The sequence below is a fragment of the Anas platyrhynchos genome, chromosome 6 (assembly GCF_047663525.1).
Source record: "Anas platyrhynchos isolate ZD024472 breed Pekin duck chromosome 6, IASCAAS_PekinDuck_T2T, whole genome shotgun sequence".
Lineage (NCBI taxonomy): Eukaryota > Metazoa > Chordata > Aves > Anseriformes > Anatidae > Anas > Anas platyrhynchos.
The window spans coordinates 10,562,622-10,583,699 of record NC_092592.1 but is presented as its reverse complement, the minus strand read 5'-3'; the positions used below and the strand labels follow the sequence as shown (position 1 = coordinate 10,583,699).

General features: G+C 40.5%; 1 protein-coding gene and 1 long non-coding RNA gene across 19 annotated transcripts in view; one reads left to right on the top strand and one right to left on the bottom strand.

Moving 5' to 3' along the window:
• ANK3 (ankyrin 3) overlaps positions 1 to 21,078 on the bottom strand; it is a 355,138-nt gene that overhangs the window by 63,942 nt on the left and 270,118 nt on the right. For 13 of the 18 annotated variants that reach the window (XM_072040023.1, XM_072040026.1, XM_072040016.1 and 10 more), the window contains 8 exons: positions 20,862 to 20,960; positions 20,674 to 20,772; positions 20,182 to 20,277; positions 16,423 to 16,495; positions 16,165 to 16,227; positions 9,100 to 9,223; positions 6,043 to 6,145; positions 203 to 309 (listed from right to left, as the gene is read on the bottom strand). In XM_072040023.1, coding sequence (XP_071896124.1) covers positions 203 to 309; positions 6,043 to 6,145; positions 9,100 to 9,223; positions 16,165 to 16,227; positions 16,423 to 16,495; positions 20,182 to 20,277; positions 20,674 to 20,772; positions 20,862 to 20,960 — 764 coding nt within the window. Of the gene's footprint in view, positions 1 to 202; positions 310 to 6,042; positions 6,146 to 9,099; positions 9,224 to 10,703; positions 11,498 to 16,164; positions 16,228 to 16,422; positions 16,496 to 20,181; positions 20,278 to 20,673; positions 20,773 to 20,861; positions 20,961 to 21,078 lie in introns of those variants that run through there. The other 5 variants (XM_072040020.1, XM_072040022.1, XM_072040021.1 and 2 more) reach the window with 4 other exon arrangements.
• LOC113844267 (uncharacterized) lies at positions 9,827 to 19,235 on the top strand. Its single transcript, XR_005266839.2, has 2 exons — positions 9,827 to 10,369; positions 11,791 to 19,235. It is a non-coding gene; the product is annotated as an uncharacterized lncRNA (long non-coding RNA).

The window sequence follows — 21,078 nt, the reverse complement described above, 5'->3', positions numbered from 1 at the left end:
GAAGCAAGCTTTTGGTTTGATATGCAAGAATTTAGCCTGACTCCCGTTATTAAGCACCCTCATTGAAGTCAGTACAAATTTTGCCACTGGCTTCAACCAGAGCAGGAATAGGCATGTTAACAGCCATTACAGCAGGCTGTATTCTTCGGCTAACAATACGTTTCCACATTTAAAGATAAAGGAAATCTGTTAAGCGACCTACCCAGAATGGATGGGACTTGAAACAAGGTTAACATTGTCCAAGGTGTCTGCAGCCCAGCTGTAGTGTCTGAGAGAATCAGAATCAAATTCCCTTTGAAACGTCAGGTGCTTTAAAAAAAAAGAAACACAACATTGAAATTTAAAATTAAGATGTAAAATGCTTGTCTTAAATATAAGCTTGTTAATATAATTCCATTAAAACTCAATCTATCTCCTTTCCACGTAACAGTGCTGACATCCCAGCTGTTAAATTACTAGAAATCCCATAACAGAAATTTAGAATCCACAGAGAAATTAATCTTACACATCTTTACATTTTCAAACCTTCTTTTTGTCTGCTTTTGCCACTTCCTTCAGTTACAAGAATGTCTCTCTCCAATCTTTATTTACAGGTGAAAAGGTAGAGAAGATTATTACAATTTGTACTGCAATCATACACCATACAGACAGGCAGCATAACATTCCCACACAGAAAAAGCCATTTGACCGACCCTTTAAAAGCAGAACTTAGATCTGTACAATCACCACCATGGACACTGTTCTGGAGTGCCGCTGTCCCTACTCACCTATATAAAAATAGTTTTAACCCTGTGGAGCACTGGCACAGCCGTGCTATAAATAAACTGCCCCATCTGACAGACATCAAGGCACAATTTGTTTCTGACTGTTCCCTATTGGACACATGCATGCACACGCAGGCATGTTGTGTCCCACAACGAGGTCTCATGCTATACATCCTCTTATCTGTATAGCAAAGCCATTCTAGTCAAATATATATGGTTTTCCCCCTAGAAAATGAAACAGATTACATCTGTAAATACTGTATGGCTGTATTTCCAGGGTAATATGAAAGCTTCTGAACCTTTTAAGGAAGCACCATGAGAAGTTACATCAATAAGACTAAGTCAAGATACTGTCATGCAGTACGCACAGACCATCTTCAGCCAAGACAGTGTTAAAAAATGTCCATGCTTCCTCTAGGCAGGTTATTTCTTGCTCACAGGTAAATGCATCTAGAGAGAGCAGTTATCTGCTTTTTTCCTCATATACTGTGAAGATTAAAACCTCGTGGGCTGTTTTCAAATTAATTACCGTTCCACTCAAACCTGAGCCAAACGCACTCTTCTACACAGGGAAGTTTTATAACTTCCACCTTTTATTTTTTAATTTTACTGGATTTTATTATGTACTGGCATGCAAAGGTACTGTAAATGAACTATTTGAAATGGAAATATAAGCATTAGTAGTAAATCTCAGAAAGCCAGTCATAAACATATGAAAATACTTCTGTTCAGAAGCTTCCACAAGACAAGCAAGCAGACAGTGCTCTGGTGTTGGCCAGAGCATGAAACCTTCCTACATTATTCTGGGCTTCCAGAAAATTTCTCTTTAAACATTCCTTGCAATTCAAATGAGCATCTCAGGTTTACTTCCAAAACCCATCAATATTATCATTTTCTGCCCATCAGTAGTTCTAGCTGCAGGGTACAACTTTGCTTTGTCGTATGTAGCCCACATTTTTTTGATACCTCCTTCTTTTGCTATTTTAACTCTTTTATGGGGATCTTCTGTCAGTCTTCATGCTGTATGATAGGTACCGAGGCCTGATGGTATGAGCACAGACAACAGTAACAGGCAAACACTGCTAAAGCATGGCATACGCTAAATACTGAAATACACCAAGAGACATAAAAGATAAAATGAATGTCATTAAAACAGTGGAAATTAAACAGTAGCAGTGGATTTAATTAGCACTGCTTTGAAAAATATATCATAATTTAGTTTACTGAAGACAGTTGTATAATTTTCAGTAAAACATTGGGGATTCTTCCACATTTTTGAAGAGCCTGCAGTTTCAGCAGGAAAGCCACAACTGTGGATTTCTGCTATTCCAAGTGATTTAACTCTGTAAGAGCTCATATGGACTACACGATCACTTTTGACACCAAACAGCTGGTATCAGATTTGAAAAATTTAGATTAAAAAATACATTTATTCCATTGCCAAGTGATGAACTTTATCATCCTAAACAGGACAACACATAAATTTTGTAACAAATGCATAAAAAAGGAGGTCAACACAATTTAGAGTTTGTCATTCAAACGTCTGCTGAGCCATCAGAGTGTCACTGCGCTGAGGTGCAGCCATGTACCAGGACATACACGTCGACAAACAAAGATGGGATCACATTGACTGTAAACAGATGAACAATGCTTAACATCTCCCAGCAGCACAATGCAGAAAACTCAATGTAGCGCCATATAATTTCTAAGTAAATACCACCCCTCTAAGACACTCTGTGCTAGATAGAGACGCTGCTATATCCACACAAGTTGCCCTAAGTTTACTTCCATGCATAGGGTTCCTTGCTCTATTCCTACACTGTCTGTGTATGAGGTGAGGTTTGCTGGTTTTTTTTTTTTTTTGGATGCATTCCTTTCTGACAAAGTGCATTCAAACAGATTTTTAGACATATTTACAGCCAGCAAAAGCACAAAACCTGCAGCCAATAATTTTGGCAGAGAAACAGGCTAGTAAAAACTAATGGCTGAACAAATGAATCTTACACACAGCACACATCTGTTGATCTCATTTTGTCGATCTGCTGAGGTGTTGGATTTTCCAGGCAGGCAAAGAAATCTTCCTGTGCAAGCTGCAATATGAGCAGTCCAGGAGATGGTACATCATCCCTGACACCAAATCGCAGGATTGATCCTGCGTTTGGTCAGGTCGCAGCATTCCCTACCTGGGCTGAGGGAGATTAAACATGCATTGCTACAGGGTGTGGCGCTGTCAGATGCAAATGCATGTATGAAAATACTGACAGTTCTGCTGGCAAGAATCCCACTGGTTGCATAACTGAATATCCAGGCTGTGTAATGCCAGAGTTCAGCAAACGGAAGAATTTACGCTTCCTCCCAGATGAATTTATCCAGACAGAAGAGATTCAGCAAGCTGCTATGCAATGGACAGTCTGAATCATCCTGCCTTTGGCTCATGTAAATTATTCCACAGAGAAAAGTCGCTTGGATTTGGTCTGAGTTACTGCATCCATAGTAACGCACTTGGACACAGGAATTTTAACTTTGCTCTACTCTGGTTATGAGGCACAGTATGGCCTGGGCTCAGCCATCCCTGTTGAATAGGTCACCTAAAGCACTAAATGCAAACGAGGGAATGTCTTTACTTCTCAGGCAATTATTAGAAAATCCTCTCAAACACCCAACATGTCAGCAGCCAGGTTCAGCCAAGAATAGTTTCAAGTCTTCTTCGTTTGACTCTTTTTAGACTTCCAAGTCTCTCAGTGATCTTGGGAAGAAGTGACCATGGGATCCTCTGATTCCACCTAAGAAGCCAACAGCTGCCCCATCTCTTTTATATACTTTTGTGATAAAATTAATTCCCTTTACTCCGAGACTGCTGCTGCTGTAATGAACTCCAGACAACTAAAAGGTTTACAAAAGAAGAGAAACCAAATATGCAGATAGGCCATGGCTCACTGCTTCTTCAGAGTTGTCCAGTGCCCCAAAACACAGCCTTAACAACTATCAGCTTCCAGATGGTCTTTCAGGATATTGGTTTTGAGTCATCATGATCTTTGTTCCTATAACTTCCATGGCTGGAACACTGGAATTTTTTTTTCCTCACTTTCTCCTGTCATAGCACAGATTATCTGGAAGCCCAGCCCAGTGATGTAGATGAGGAATGTAGAGGCAGGGGTATTCTCCTTTGCCCACATGTACTCTTCCTGCTTCAGCCAAAGCACCATAAAGCTTAACACATCCCTTTGGCACATGTTTGGGCTGGGCTGAAGAAAATTCCAGAGGACAGATGCATCTCTTTGCCAGGACTTTAAGGCTTGCAAAAGCCATAGCATTTTTTTTTTTCTCATGAAGGTAGTTCTTTGTTTCACTGTTGTTTGTTTTCAGGGAACTCGTGGTTTTACTAACGTCTCAAGACAGCCCAGAACTAGAACAGACGTTGTTCCTGCTATTACCTTCATCATTCCTACTCTGTTCCTGGATATGAGAAACTTGAAGTTTGTCTAGAGCATTAAGATTAAAATAACATTTAGAATTAGACCGTCAGCCAGGCTTCCAGCCTGGCTTCATTTTGCATGACAAATTTGGATCAGAGCTGAACTGCAATAATTGCACAATCATTGCTGGATGAAAACTGGAATTACAAAAATATGAAGACTATAAATGCAACAAAAACAGTCTGAACTCTACTGCTCAGCATTAACACTAGATTTTCATATCTGTTGCTTTTTAGCTGAAGAGCAACCACTGCAAGGGATTCTCCAAACAGCACAGAGATCCATAACCACTCATACAGAATATTAAGTTTGCTCTAAAGTAGAGCTCCTGTATATGATGTGGGGTCACTGCAACTCTTCCATGTACAGATAAATCATTCTTAATTTTTAAGAGTTATTTTGTAATACAAAGCAGGTTAACAGTACACATTACAAACAAACAATGTTCTACGGAGTTATTTAGCGCAGTGCTTGTCACTTATGAAATGCAACCTAGCTGCTAAATCAATGCCATCTACTTTGATGGTAATCACAAAAATGACCAGAACCATTAAACAATACAATATGTTCTCAGGCGGGAGGGCCTTCCTTTCCTCTGTTACATCCATCATATCAAGAAGATTTAATGAAGGCTTAGGAGAAGTAACTGTTGAAACAACATTAGGTTCTTAGCTTCAAAATACCAGTTTTTTTAGCTGGCTGTTCCAAGGTTATTGGAGGTTTAAAGCATTTCATTTGAAAGTAGCAACCTATTAATAATAAGTTTAATTGCTAGAGAATCCAATTTATGCCCTTCTCAGAATGCTAATAAAACTGTGTGCAAAAGCTGTAGTAAAACTGGATAATTTGCACTACACTGGAATTTATGAATTAATACAACTAAGGCTTAAAATGCTAGAGTCCGCCCCTGTGGACCCTTTTCCCCATGATAGCATCCTCTGAGATCAATAGACTCTACGCAAAAATACTTGCCACTGCTGAAAGGTACCTCTGTGTAAAGGGCAGCAGAAAAACTGTTTCATTAAAATCCACCTTAAGCTCCTCCAGGACGTAACAGTTCCACTTCAGAATCCTTTAACTCATAAGTAAAGACTTTCTGGTGAATTTTTATCCAGCATCCTAGCAGACCTCTGGCTTCTATGATCTAGAAACTCAAGCAATTCTCTCAAGTCTATCAAACACTGAGGAGCTCACAAAATAAAGCATACAGCACCCTATCACCTCCAGCATTAGTTTTCAGAAATACTTTCCCATGCTATAATCAGGTCAAAACATTCTGCTTTTGTTGTATTAGTCATTGCACAAATGTTCGGAAGATACATAAACTAGTTAGTGTATAAAAGCTTAATCTTCACAAGGCCAATTTTTTCCCAAGAGTAGAAAAACAAGAACAGCAGTTGGAGTCCACTCTACTTGGACAGAATGGGCAGACATAATCCATGGTCTATAAAGTGCAGACAAAAGTTGTTTAATGTAAAATATGTTGTTCTCAGCTTATCAAAGCACTCTAAAGATGCATGTAACATTAAGCTCGTGAGTACTCCCAATGACTTGAATGACCAGTCCTACATTTAGAAACATAACTGGTCCCTTTGTAGACTTTTGGTTTGGGAACACATCACCCTGTCTCTTGCAGGATTAAAACCACAATGTGGTAAACCTATGATTTGTTTCTTTCAGCTCTCCTCTTCTCCTTTTTCAATGAGTAGTGACAGTTGCTGCAAGCATGGCTGAGGACTATAGATCGACATTCCTTATAAATAAGGAGCACAAACACCTGGTGCCAGACAGGCAGCACATACCTGATCCTTTGCCGGTACCAGCAGCTCTTCAATCATCATGCTGTCTCGGGCATAAGAGCTTCTGTTCAGCGTGTAGGACCTATCCGAACTGAAGGAGCGGAGGCTGTTGTATTTACCATTTATCATAGAAAGTGCAGGTGACAATGAGATGAACAAAAAATAAAAATAAAAAATTAATACATGCAACTTCCAGGGATAGCATAAGATGGCAAAATATACATAATATATGAAATAAATACAAGGGAAAAATGGAATAAGTAGTATTTGACTCTATTTCAATATCTCCTTCCCTATAAATATACATAAGCAAAATCACAACAGATGTTTACTGCTTTGGCAGCAATGCTGTGTCTTTAGAATAAATCCACAAAAGTGTATTTGAGTATTTAGATGAACTTTGATAAACGTCTGCATGTCCTAATCCTGCAAGGAGACCCATGAGGGCAGGTCCTAGGGGACCTGTGGGTAGGTTACAGTGACTGCCCATACGGCTCTGATTGCTGCGTCAGGTTAAACTATGAGCAAGTTTTATGTGGCGGTGTTCTCTCTTTGTGGCTGAACCACTCCTGACTTTGTCGTAAACACCCTAGTTACTCGAGAAAAAAAAGGATAAGAATTTTGAAAAAAAATGAAGAAAGAAAAACGATCTGCTTCTTAATGATTAAATGCAAATGCCAATGCTTTGGAAATTATTTTGTGCATGTTAGACTATTCAAAAATTAACAATGATCGCTCTGAATGTGCTGCAACTGAATCAATGTAGGAGTGTGTTACACTTAACCCTGGAAGATACATAATGGTATGTGCTAAAAACATGCTGCAGGCCTAGACATGCTTGCTACGTGACAAAAAATAAAGTAGTAAAAAACGTGAATTAATAAGAAGCAACATCCAACAACATATTAACACTTTTGAACTAGCAACACTATTAAGACTCAAAACTGTACAACTTGTTTCATGCACTTTGTAGTTGTTAGTATAACTTTTCTAGTCCCTTAGTACACGTTCCTCCTTGTGCTGGAGGCAGAACTGGGATCTTTATTACATACTGTAGACATATGTTAAGCAAACTCTTACATGACAAAGGGTATAACGAAATCAAGTTACATTTGTTAGAACAACAAAGGGATATTCTCTAACACTAAGCAATCTCCCCCCACCCTCCACTCAAAAATAAAAGCATGTCACTTTCTAATGCTGAATAAAATGAAGATGAGCAATGGCAGCAGCGGAAAGATGTAACACGATGCCATGCCTTCTTACCTGACTTTTGGACTAAAGCAATTTACAGTGGAAAAGAAACAGGAGAAATAGAAAGCAAAGAATCAGACGGGAAAAGCAAGATGTTATGGCTGGATGGCTAATATATTTAATGTGTTTATTTCTTAATGTTACACTCAGAATCAGCAGTAAGATACGTTCCCAGAAAACTTTTTGCTATGTAAAAAATACTGTATTTGTCTCCTCTGAGCATAACATATGTGCAATGTAAAAAATGAGTTACGCAGCAACAAATAGTAATGGCGCTGCTAAAATCAGAAGCATGGGAATATTAGATTTCTCTCAAATAAACAAATAATATGAAGTTGAACCCTCAAATCTACTTAACAGTGAAATTCTGCTCTCCCACTTGCAGAATGAGAATTTAGGCCAGTGCAGGAAGAGCAGTGTGATGTGGGTAAGGTGTCCTGTAAACCAGAGTGCCCAGCTCTGTACACAGACTTCACGCTCTCCACCATCCCTGCAGTACTTCAGAACTGACCCCATTGGTTAGGGCTGTGTGTGATGACCTTGTTCATGCCAGCTCGAGTTTAAAAGCAGCACGCCAACTGCAAATTAGCTTTACAGAAACTTAAGATTCTCCCTTCACATCTCTTCTCCTGATTTTCTAGCTAAAAGACTATTAAAAAGCATTTTGGCATTCCTTGCCAATGTATTATCACATAAATACTTATTAACTTACCTAAAAATTCTAAGTGAAGCAAAACATGGCTGGGCTATTATAAGGAGCAAATGTGCACTGCATGCTTGCATTTCTAATGCAACCATAACAAACAAGATTGAAGAGCAGACATCTAAGCTTTACCTTATGGGAGTTGCCATTCACTGTTAGACAATGAACTCACTTTTTGAAACAGATCTTTAAACTACAGTGTAGGAAAAAGACCTCGGGGCTCCAGCTTATGAGGTTTAATTATTAGCTTCAGTACAATCCAACTGTCAGTAAACACATTGCAAATCCACAACTATGGAGGTAATCTCTACTCATACAGTTTTATTTGTTTTGAGCAATGCACAGTGCAGGCTTTAGCAAGATTCAAAGAAGAAATCTAAAATGTTGATCTAGAAACACGAGTTTAAGTCAACAGTAGTCAGATGTTATATTAAGTCTACAATATTTTATCGGGTTTACAGAAACTCTGGCTTGTTTGCTGCAACATACAGAGTATTTCCTGTCAAATGAAACCTTACTACAAATTCAGGGTATGCCTATTTTTTTTAATATATATAAATATTTTTTTAATTTGGAGAGAAATTTCTTTAATATTGATTATCTCTGTTTACTTACTCACTGTCGCCTTTAAAGAAATAAAAGCAGTAAAATAGCAAAATGATTTCATTCAGTTTTTCTGGCATTTACATTCCTTAGCTAAATTAATTTATTAAAGAATACTCAGAGATGAATATCTAACTGATAGTTGGTAGTGAAAAGAAACCTGGCTGTTCTTGATCAGTTTCTAGACCAGTTGCAAACTCACAGGAAAGACATGCCTTAGAGACGGATCAGAACATCAGCAGATACCAGAAAAAATGAAGTTCCTTTTCTGTATCATTGCCATAAGAAGCCGACATGAATAAAGATTATGAAATAAAACAGCAATGAACATATGCATTAAACGTGTAGTATTATCATAACACAGAAATACATCCCCTCTACTACTTCGTTTCAAAATCTCCAGTTTTGTGTGACTCAGGTTTTGTGTGAAAGAGCACTCTTGATTTGCAAGAGCTTCTAACTGTGGTGACACACAAACACAGAAACACCAAATACAATACCTGGCAGAGCGGGCTCCCAGGCTAAAGCCCATGTATCCTTCTGCGGGCAAAGAATCGTCTCCCAACTCTTTTAGATCCTGGGGTCCGAGATATTTATCTGTATCACCTGTCATTGCATCCTCACCTGCCAGAAGAAAAGCCAAGCTGAAATCAGAAGCTACATGTATCGTAAATGTTTGTGTGCTTAGTAATTCACAACGCCCTTCTCTGCTTGCCAACAAGTAATCAATCCCGTCAACCCCACTTTCCCTAAGGCTCTTTCCATGCAGACCGTCAATTACGCACCCTCTGAGCAGGCCTGAGAAAATAATTTTATTGGGGGCATATGTAAAAGGCAAGTCTGCACACTGACATAAAGCCAATAAAGCTATATGAGGGTTGACTTTTGCCCAATCATTTAAGCGAGCTAAGAGGTTCTACTGTACTTTGAACCATTACACTCACTCTTGCTTTGCTTACCAAGAAGCCTGAGCTGATGAATCACATTGAGTCTCTCTGAATGCTAAAAGAAACGAGCTCTGAGGCACAGCCTGCTTGCCCATCAGTACTGAAAAGTGCAGGACGCTTGAACAGACACTGACTAATACAAGAGGCCTGCCCTCCACCTTTGATATTTCTCAATAACTTTTGCAAGTTTCAATGTAAGAGGGTTTTTGTTTTCGTTTTTCCCAAATGCGGTGCTCTACACGCCCTGACTGATTTTATCCAGGTAAGACAAGTGCTTTATCAAGGCTCTGGACTTTACAGCCAGCTGGGGGGCAAGGGGCTAGGGCATGGCTCCTGCATATCACCCGCGGGGAACAGAACAAAGCCGTGCCCCAGACAAGCACTCCTTGTTCGGCAGCATCTGGCAGCCAAAATTCACCGAAGTGACACTGTTTGAAGAGCTCAGACCGTCAGACATGTTTGATACACAGACATCAGCTGAGAAGTAGAAGATCAGCGTGTTAGAGAAAAAGATAGGAAAGTTAAGTCTTGGGGGAGGAGGGCAGATGTCGCAAAGGGTTAACGGAGCAGTTCGAGCTGGCTGGGAGCATTTGCATACCATTACATCATGCAAAACCTACATTCCTGCATTGACAGAGCAAGTCCAAAATATGCCTTATGCAGCCGAAGGAGATTTTTTTCCCTGTTCCCTCTACAATGCAGAGCAGGGAGCTCCCTGTAAGCTCATTACTTGCCTACGCTCACGCTCTCCTCCTTTGTTGTGAGTATCCTTTGGGCGTGTAAGAGTTGCACAACAGAGAAGTTTAACAGCGGACTCGCAAAGGTAAGCGACTCTGCACGCCCGGCTCCGGTTCCAGCTTTCATTCAAGGAGTTTCGGCTGGTTTCCATTCACTTAACTCAGGAAACCACAGGCGAGCTCTGGTTTTAAACTAACAATCAATTCTAAAAATACCCGTTCGGCTACTGCTCTGCAAACGGCAAACAAACGACAATTTCTCCTCCAACCCAGTAACAACGATTATTTTAAGTAACACTTTAAAAGCTAAAATAGTTTATAATATACTACAAAGCATTGGAAAAAAGAAAGAAAGAAAGAAAAAAAAAAAAAACATAAACAGAAACATTACATATGAAGTTAAACTTTAAAAAGTCTTACTGTTTTGGAAAGCCATTTTCACCAGCCTGGTGAAGACTTTTTCCCTGATGTTTCCAAGAATTCCTATTAGTCCTATTAGTCCTTAAAGCAGTGATTTAAAGTTAATCTCCAAACCAGCACAAGCAAACTAATCCCTGTGGGTCATATTCGCTTCCCACACAACAACTGAGATCTTCTTAACATCTTGATCTCTTCGCGTGTATTTTAGGCCATGTGCATCTTTGTCCTCGCAACTCGGATCAAAGTTCTTTTCAAATATGAAACAAAATGAAAAGTAATGACTACGGTTTAAAAAAAAAAAAAAAAAATCCCTTTTTAATCACTCCGCAGACATCCCTTTAAAGCTCCTGCTGATTGGATTACAGCCTCCCTTGGCAAGCCTCTCGCCCGGTGACATAGGCGCAGGCTCTCGGGTTATTTGTATGGAAATGGGGGTGCTGTGAGGGTGCAGCTCCGCCGTAACCCGAGAGCGGGGCTGGGCCGGCAGCGGGGCTGCGGGAGGGCGCCGCGTTCACACCGCCCCTCAGCGCCCGGCCCGGCCCCAGGCCCCAGGCCTCCGGGAGGAGGTGGCGAGGCCGAGAGCGGCTCCGAGCCGAGCGGGAAAGCTCCTGCCCTCGCCGCAGGTGAGGCGAGCGCCCTGGCGCTGGCAGCCGGTGAGGTTTTTGCTCCGGAGTGGCGCCGGTTCGCGGAGAGGTGGGAGCGGTGCCACGGCTCCTCCGCCGGCTGCTGCCAAGCTGCTGGAGCGCGCTGGAGGTGCTTCCTTCAAAGGGAGAGCTGCACCTAGGAGTGGTGATTTCAAAGAATGCCCCGCGTTGCTTTGGGATCGTGGGAGGCTCCGGCAAAACGGGTGGTGCACGTTGCAGCAGCCCCGCACTGCTTCATCCTCCACCTCCCTGGGCAGGAGCGCTGCCCTCAGCACGCTGCAGTCTCACCACCGTCCCACCAAAAGGCGAAGACAAAATGCCTCTTGGACACAAAGTGCACAGAAATGCCCCAAAAGTGAGGCCCCGATGAAAAATAAAAAGAAAATTGCATCACTTTTTTTTTTGCAATTGCCATCCTTCTGTTTTCCTTCACTGTACATTAGGTGTTGCAGAAAGATGTTCTCTTGTACATCATGGGCAAGCACCGCTTGGCAGCTATAGGAAACCACCCAGTCCATGGAAAGATGGCAGCAGCAGGTCACAGCAAAGGTCCATCTGGTCAAGAATATCCCTGCTATCACAGCAGCCCCACTTCACAGAAGAATGTGAGAACATGAAACGGTGTAAAGTCCTCCAGGACATTTTCTAGCTGGCAGTGATTTGAACACATTTTCTGAACCCAGTAGAAGTTGGTATAGTCACAAAAGGCTATTTTTTTTTCTCTTTTTTAGTTCTTGCAGGTACATTCTGAACTCGCATCAGCTTCTTGCATTCCCCGCACCATGGATGTGTGCAAGGAGTCCCAGGATGTAAGCAGCTGTGGCACAGAGCGCAGCCCTTCTCACCTGCATCTTGCTAGTCTCACTGGTGCATCCTGTTCTTGGACTTCTGGGGAAGCAGCAAGCAGCCCATTACCGGCTCACTTTGCCACCCACTATTTCATATGTTCTGGCCTATCCCTCATTTAGATTTTCTTCTGTGATAGACAATCCTACTCTGTTTACTCTTTTCTTCCCTAGCAGCTTTTCCCTATCTCTGATCACCTTTGTCACCTTTTCCCACACTTTCCCCATTTTTCTGATCCGTCAGAGCCTGCCTCATACAGCTGGGAACTGCAAAACCACAGGGTAGGTGCTCTTTTTAGAGGCCAGTGAGAAATGCAGGCTCTCTGGCAGCAGGAGTGAAGGGATCGTGTGGCTTGGGAAAAGTCCCAAACAAAATTTAATCATAGCCTGGGATCCGAATGGACATTTGACACTGGCTTTGCTAAAGAACTCTGAAGCTTTTGCCACTCCCTGTCAGGAGTCACAGCCTGTCAGGAGCTGCCTAATGGCAGAAGAGGTACAGCCACAGGGCAGAGCGGGATGCTTCTAGCTGTAGCCAAAGTTTTGGTTTCACACAAGGATGAAGAAAAGCCAGTACCAAACCACTGAAACTTTTATTAATCTGTAAAAGTTTATGGAGACAGTCTCAGAAAAACGAGCATAAAAATATAATAAGTCCATCCCTCCTAAAATCAGTAACAGACTTTAACGCATGAGGACATCCTGACCTGTCTTAAAGGAGCTCATTTCTGGTATCCCAGCACCTATTCAGGGATCAGGCAGCATGTCCTCATGTCCTCCTAGGACATCTGCCTAATCTGCCAGGGACTGATTAGCATGATACTTACTCCTACCAAGAGAGAGGAATATCCATTAAATGGGTTTAAAGCACTGTCCTTATTTACACTAAAATAAAGTTATCTACTAAAGACCAAATTAAAAAACAAAAACAAAAAACTAATTGTATTTCAATGACCATCTAAATTCTCAGCATCTGAACTACTGCTGTTTTTTGCTGTGTTTTTTGTTTTTTCCTTCCTTACTGCTCACATAGTTTCACCCCTCTGTATCAGCTTCCTTTGCCTCTGGAACAGGGGACTGTTGTGACAGAGCTCACTGCCACTCTGTGGCTGTCACAGCAGGGCTCCAACACCCACCACCAAAGCTCTTGCACCCTCTTAGAGGGATGCACTGAGGCTAAGCATCCAACTCTAGAGGAGGAGGATCCCTGGGGGCCTCCCACAGAAGGCTCCCAGTGTGCTGATGCCCCCCTGGCTCCCCACCAGCCACAGGGTGTGCTCCTGGCAGCTGCACAGCAGGTGGGGTGCAAGCTCCATCTGGAGATGGTGAGAGGAAAGACCTGGTTCTGGCAGCCTCAGACTTGACATTTGTAAGATCTGAAATCTCTTCAGAAACAAAAGCAGAGCACTTGCTCAGCATGCAGTGGAAAAAGAAGTGTTCTATATTCATATACAAACTTTCTGCTATGTAAGGAGATGAGCTTTCATTTCTTCCCACACAATCGTGTTGAAATCTTTCAGAAAAAAAGGCCATTTCTGTTTTGTGGTGGAGCAGTTTCCCAGCACCTAACCTCATTTAGGTGTAATTACCAGAATAGTCTAGGAAAAGGAAGGAAGATGTCCTCTCTAATCTAGTCTGACTCCTAACTAAATTGTCCTCTGCAGGGAAGAGAGAGAATTTCTGTGTAAATACTTATTTAGCAGACATATTAAGAAATAAACAGAAAGAAATAGTTTCCTGACACCTGCCTCCAAGCTCTGAGAATACCTTCCAAGCCTTCAATTCCTCTTACAAGAGAAACCTTGAGGTTTGTGGCATATTGAGAAATCACTGAACAAGTTTCTCATTTAACAATTTAGCTGATGAATGCTCATCATGAGGGCATGAATGTTCAAGTGAGGGAGAGTTCAGGTTTGGGATGTAAATTTGTGCCCTTCTCACTTGAGAATTCATTCCTCAGGTACTGGCTTTGTCAGAGTGTGTTACCACCTTGAACACACTTGTTTCAACTAGCTTTGTGTATAAATGGCCTATCAGCACTGGGGAGCTGTGGGGAAATGCATCAGTATGTTATCTTCATGGCCGCACAAGGCAGAAGACAGGTCAGCGGGTACTATCTCAAAGCCTGTAATTCACTGCCTGCCTTGCACACTGGAATGCTTCAGCATGGATTAATAAAATACCTATTATTCAATTTGAGATCTCCTGTTCCGCATTAGGCTTTGAGAACGACCTTTTACATATAAACCAGTCTCTTAGGTCCCCTAGTAACAACACATTTGTAGAACACAGTCTTTAGGTCAGGAATTGATTATATTACCCGTATCTTTTATATATATATATAGATATAGATATTTGTGGTTTTGTTGTTGTTGTTGTATTTTTTTTTTTTGTCAAATTGAGAGCTAGTGACTACAAAAATCTCCCACAAATCTCCCACGTCCCTTCAGCCTTTGCATTTGGCCATAATTTGGCCATAAGAAGTGATCCCATATATTAAAGACAGGTTTTACATCTTCATATCTAATATTCTGATTCCACACAGGAATTTCTCATCTGCACCATGGGCTGAGGCTATAGTTGCTGCTCAATTAACTAACTTCAGTGTTCTGGTCCGTTAAAACAATACATTTTTCTGAGCAGCACAATAGCCTAGAAGAGTTATTTGGAAAACACAGGTGCATGGTAAGAACATGATCTATTTGAGAATGCAGCAATACGAACACAGCACTGATGAGCAGAAAACAAAACAGAAGCCTCAATGCATGAATTCAACAAAAGCTGCATACAATGAGCTTAGCTAACAGCTTTTACACCTCACTGCTTAAGTGTTACAAGCATTAAAAATAAACGTATCACTAGGCACAAAGGCTAATGGAAATGCCACAAGTAAACTGGACCCAGTCACTTCTTTACCTACTACAGAAGAAAAATCTGCAGCTCTAATGCTACTGACCAGCGACACAGACAAAAAGCCTTCAGGACACTGTCCTTCTCTTCATCAACTCAAGACCTTCCTGCTTCCATGTGTGACCTGGGAACCTAATCCCACTGTGGCCTCTGGAAACCAAACCTGCAGTTCCCAATGAGGCTCACACAGACTCCTGCGCATCTGCACCACAGAAGGTTGGACCTAGCAGGGGCTGTTGGTGGAAGGGAGGGAAGCAGCTGCCAAATGAGTTTTAGATTCCTAGGGACCACTGAAGTCACACCAAGCCACCAGCACCAAGGATCAAGCTGGGATGTGCAGGTTGCTAGTGCCAATAGGTTAGAAATCCTATTTAGAGGAACCAAAACCATAAGGTTTTATTACCCTGCTCACATATTTCATGCCACTTTGCAGAATGATACAGCTGAAATCTCAGCTAAAAAGTTCTACCTTACTCCCTACAAATAACTTGCTAAATTCAATGCAGCATCCTCTTTACTCAACACAAAAGTAGTCTGATGTGGTTTTTACTGAATATGACAACTCAAATACAATTTTCTTTGTTTTAAAGCCTAAAAATACTTCTTTCCAGACTAAGGGTTGACTATCAATGCAAATCAATCATTCCACAGCTGAACACATGGCAGAATTTAAAAAGCAAAACAAAAAAAACCCACCTCATTCCTCTGTCTTCACTTTCACTATCAGCTATTTCTTCCAAAGTATTTTGATATTCGACTCTCTTGTCTGGTATTTAATTTTTTAGTTGCAATAATATAACTATTCTCCACAGAAGCAGCAGCAAAAGGACTATTCCAGGAAAGTGGAGGTAATTTGATTTAAAAACCGGGAGTACGACACTCAGAAAATTAGAGGATTATCAGCAACAGGTCAAAGAATTTTTGAAAGCATTCTTAATTGTGAAATAGAAATTGTTAGTGGGATAACAAGAAAATTATCTGTAAGGATTAATTTCCCGTCACAGCAAATAAGAGGAAGAGGTTTAAGTTAAGTAACACTGCAATACAAAAATGCACAAATACCTTCTTCAACATCTGACAAATATTCAGCATCACTGAGTATTTCAGGGGCATTGGCTTTACGAACTGCATGATTTAAATAAACAAAATTAAATAAAAGCATAGACCATCAATGAGTCAAAAACAATATAAAACAATGAATGTGCAGATACCATATCCAACTCATACAGTTTTTGTTTGTTTTTAAACAAGTACTTCTTCCAAAAACAACAGACTGAAAAGTGACAGGTTTTTGTTTTTGTTTTTTTAATTTTCAAATACCTTCATCATCAGACATATCGAGAACTTCATTCATCGTTTCGGGTACATTCATTTTGTGCTTTTCTGTAACAGTCTGTCAAAGGAAAAAAAAAGCATTTCAGAGCTCACTAAATTTTTCTTAACATTGTAGTTATTTCAAAAAATTACACAGAAGGTAGGATGCGTTTTCATCTGCAGTTAGCAAGACGAGATTTGATTTTTTTCAAGTTTTTTATTCCCTTGCTTTTCATAGGTAATTCAAGGTATTCCCTTGCTTTTCATTCATTCTGAGGGACCTATTTCTCTTCTTCATTGGGACTGCAATCTTTTAGGTTGGAAAAGACCCTTAAGATCATCAAGTACCAACTATGCTGTAATTTGGGAGCAGGGTTGTTCCATGTGAAGATTTTCAGAGGTGCCTCGTCAGTAATCGTGTGTTTTTTCCCCACAAATGAGAACAATTGTAACCACATGCAGGCTAAATGATTCCCCTTAAGGAATTTGTGCATGAAAGACATTCAGAAGTGGTTGGTTTTAATCCTGATGTTTATGTTGATTCAGACTCAAAAACCAATATTAAAAAAAAAAAAATTAGAAGCAGAGAAAAACATATTCTGAATGCCTGAACTCTGTTCCTAGAATACCCATGCATCCCACAAAGTACACAATGCACACTTTACTCTCCAGCTGGGGCAGAGTGCAACAAGCACTTTGGTGAAGTTTTAGATCATGCAGGAGACAATGCGGAGTTCACATTCAAGTAGTGGTATTCAAAAAATTAAATAAACCAGTTCCATCTTTGTTTACATTTTTACACCACCATCACTTCTCATCCTGCATATACAAATAAGAAATAATTTATAAATTTAGAACAAAACACATTTTCTATCTTCATTTATTTTAAAATATTTCAGATTTTCTATAGCCTCATAATTACTTGTGGCAGTTCATGTTTCTTGGGCTACTGCCATCACTTGAAACTGCAAAAGAGAGTCTGCATGCTCAAACATCACAAAACGTATAAAAAAGCCCCACAGTACTTCATTTTGTTGGAATTACTTGCACAGCTTTTTAACATGTTGCTGTTAAACTGGTAAAATCACACAACTTTTTTCAGGCACTACTGGATTTTTATTGGTGTTTGAATGTAAGTCAGAATAAACTAGCTATGCTCATCCCTGGTTTCACTGAAATTACCTTTCGGAGTTGTTTAGCCACATTACCCCAGAAATACCCTCAATAGTTTGAGTTTTTAAGATACTCAGTTATAAATCAGATTTCATGATTACACTTCTAAAGTCTGCCAATTACACACTTTGATTGATAAGCAGCATATTTAGGTTTTTATGAAAATGTTTCTGGGCTTGAGAGTAGACATTCACAGGTATTAGTACAGGCTTTTCAGCTTCTAACATTGTTTCTAAAACAATTCACAGCTTGATCTACCACCTTTTAACTCTTCTACATCTATGGAACATAATAAATGATGTCGTTTTTGTGGCACAAACTCACATAGCTTATTAGTTCTGCAAATTAAGAATGACCTTATGATATTGGGAGTTTTTAGCATAACAACATGGTTTTAATTCTCTTGCAGCTATCTAGTTGTATACTAGGCAATCATTCAAGTTTATGCTACTCTGTATAACCTTCAAATTTGTCAGGTTGTAGAAAATTGTTTTGGCATCTTTCTACAAAGAAAGATGTCCTTGAGAAAATCAAGAGAGAGGCTATAAGAAAGAATCATGATTGTTTTCTGGCATATTCCATTGTATTTTATTGTGGCATAATTTTATCTTCTATGTGATGGATTTTATGTAAGCTACTGTATAACAAACCAAAGCCAGGAAAGTCACATGAAGCAGAACTAAAACCTACCTGTCTTCCCAAAGGTTCACTATATTGCAACCACCTGCTTGCACCAACAATCCACACAAATGGGTCATGACAAATATAGGACATACTGTAAATATTTTCCTTCTCTGAGATGTCTACTGTTAGGAATGGTTTAACAATTCGTGTCCATGAAGAACAGTCCTGTCTGCCTCTGGGTCCTGCACTGGCAATTTAATTCTTGAACCACAGATGCAGTGTGTCCCAGTCTCCCCTTCATTCTAGTCAATTTATCAAGTTTTCAGAAAATACTCCTCAAATTTATGAACCTGTTTGCTTTTGTTATTCCGAACTTCTATTTCTAACAGTTACAGCCCTTTTTTTGTCTTCTTCGAGATTAATTTAACGTGGCTATAGGTGTGACTGTCCCTGTGAATGGCTGGTGAGGAATGTTTTAATTACTGGTGAAGTGTCAATAAGAAAGCTATTTGTGTTTGTATGAAGTCTTTGATGTCTGGGGGTTTCAGAACAACTGATAACAACTAGTGACTGTTATGGGATACTATGCAAGCCTCTGATATCTGGCCAGGTGGCCAAGAAATTAAGAAGAAGAAAAAAAAGAAGCTGAAGGACTGCTAGGAGACAAGACCTGCAGGGCATGCTGTATAAACTTGACACGGTGCCAAGGAGTACAAAGGGGAAGGACGAGAAAAAAACTTGGAGAGGAAGACTACGAGCCTTCAGCATGAAAGACCCCTAGAGACCCCCAGAGGGACCACCGGAGACTGATGCGCATGCTCCAGTAGGAGGGACTGGACCCCGAAAGCTAATTATAATAACCTATTTTTTTCAGAAGTAGTAATGAATATGTATTAGTCTAGGAGCATAAAAATCAGCTGCTTGATGTAACTGGTGTGCGTCCTGGTGGAGCGGAGACTCCCGGTGCACCCAGCGCTGTTTGCTTACCTCTATTCTTTTAATAAATCCTATTTTTTATTTAATCCTATTTTGAAGATTGAGCCATTTCTAACACTACAAATACACACATGCACATATTTCTTTTTTTAATCAGAAAAAAAAAGTTGCAGAAAGGAGAAAGTCAACTTGGAGACAATGCTCTGAATTTATGTTCTTAATACTCTGTTCTGGCTTAACTACTATGGTGGTTCATGAAAGCTTCTCACCTTATGAGGACAGTCTTTGTAAAGCAATTTGGCAAAATGTTAGTGAATAAGTATCTTTGAGCAGCATTTTATATTCTGTGAATTGCCATTTTTCTGATAGGCAATATTTGACCACTGCCTCTAATCTCCCTTGGCTAACACTGCAGCAGGCCTTCTTGAAAGCCAGGACAGATGATTTGGGTATCAAGTACATGTCAGTGAATGGGCGCTGGGGTTGCAGAAGCTGACTTTGGCTGAGTACAGAAGACAGGCCTTAGCCATCTTTCAGAATAAGTCAGATCCTAGGCAAAGGGGAGCTTCTAAGAAAATTCCAACTTTTTCAGGTTGAAATAGTTGCTCTTAGATCAAATACAACCCAATACACATCATCCCTTGGCAAACTGCACTCTCTTAAAAGGGAGAAGAAACTTCAGTTTATGGAAGCCTCTAGGAATGTCTTTTCACAACTACAAATCAGCCCCAATTCACTTCATTTGTGACATAATCAAGATGCACTCTTAAGAAACACAGCAGTTATGACTAGTTATTTAAACTGTCCATTTTCTGCTTTGTTGGTATGTCTACCTTTAAATATATTATAGACATATAATCATGCCTACCTTAAAAATGTATTAGTTTTATCTGATTTAATATCCACCCCATAAGCACTAAAAGGTTAGGTAGAAACTAGGCTGAAATCTCAGTAGACAATTAACTAAACAAAACTGAATATACTGGCTTAGGAAAAACCCTTCCATCCGCTACTGAAGTGAGCTGTACTTACAATTGTAGTCATGGTCTCCTCTGTCACCACCTTCAATGTGTCAACGACTGAAATGTAGCCAAGTCGCTTTGCGATGGCAAGGGCAGTGTTTCCATTCTAGCAGTTGAAACATGTAAAACAAAAGCTGAATGTTAGCAATAGTAAGTGTACAAACTATTAATTAGCTATGGAAAAATGCACAATAAAGGCCACATGAATGTTTGCATGTCAGTGACTGAAAGAAATACACTTTGGGTAGTAGGACATGTAACTAGGTTTTTAACTTTTTACATAAACGGGATGAAAAGGAAAAACACTGTCCAGATGTTTGCTGTCCTAGTTTTGGAAGAGACAATGGAGGACATGGAGGACACAGAGGCAATGGGAATATGCTTCCTTTGCTCTTTTCCTCTCCCTCCTCACATTTCCCTTGCTCCAACACAGCGCGAGCACAATGCTTTACGCAGGATGGGATGACCAAGAAAGCCCGAGCAGCGGTCTCTCAGCACTTACCACAGTGAGCTCGTTAGGCGCCGCGCCGTGCTGGAGCAGGACGTTGATGATGTGGGTGTGCCCCTGCTGTGCAGCCTGGTGCAGCGGCGTGTACCCGTTCTGCAGGCACAAGGAAAGGGAGAGGCTGCATTGGGCACAGCACGCTTGTCACCCCCACAGAACAACTGAGGCAGAGGCAGAAAACTCACCTTTGTTTTGGCATTGACTTTTGCAGAATGTTGCAGAAGGAAGTTAACAATCTTTATGTTTCCGTAGTGGCAGCCAACATGCAAAGGAGTGTATCCCATCTAAAATGGACGTAAGCAATTAGCAAATGTGACTAACCCCATGCACCCCCTGACAAAGAAAAAACAGACATGAAACAGCAAAAATTCTGTCAAACTTTATTTTCATTGTCTTTCTTTT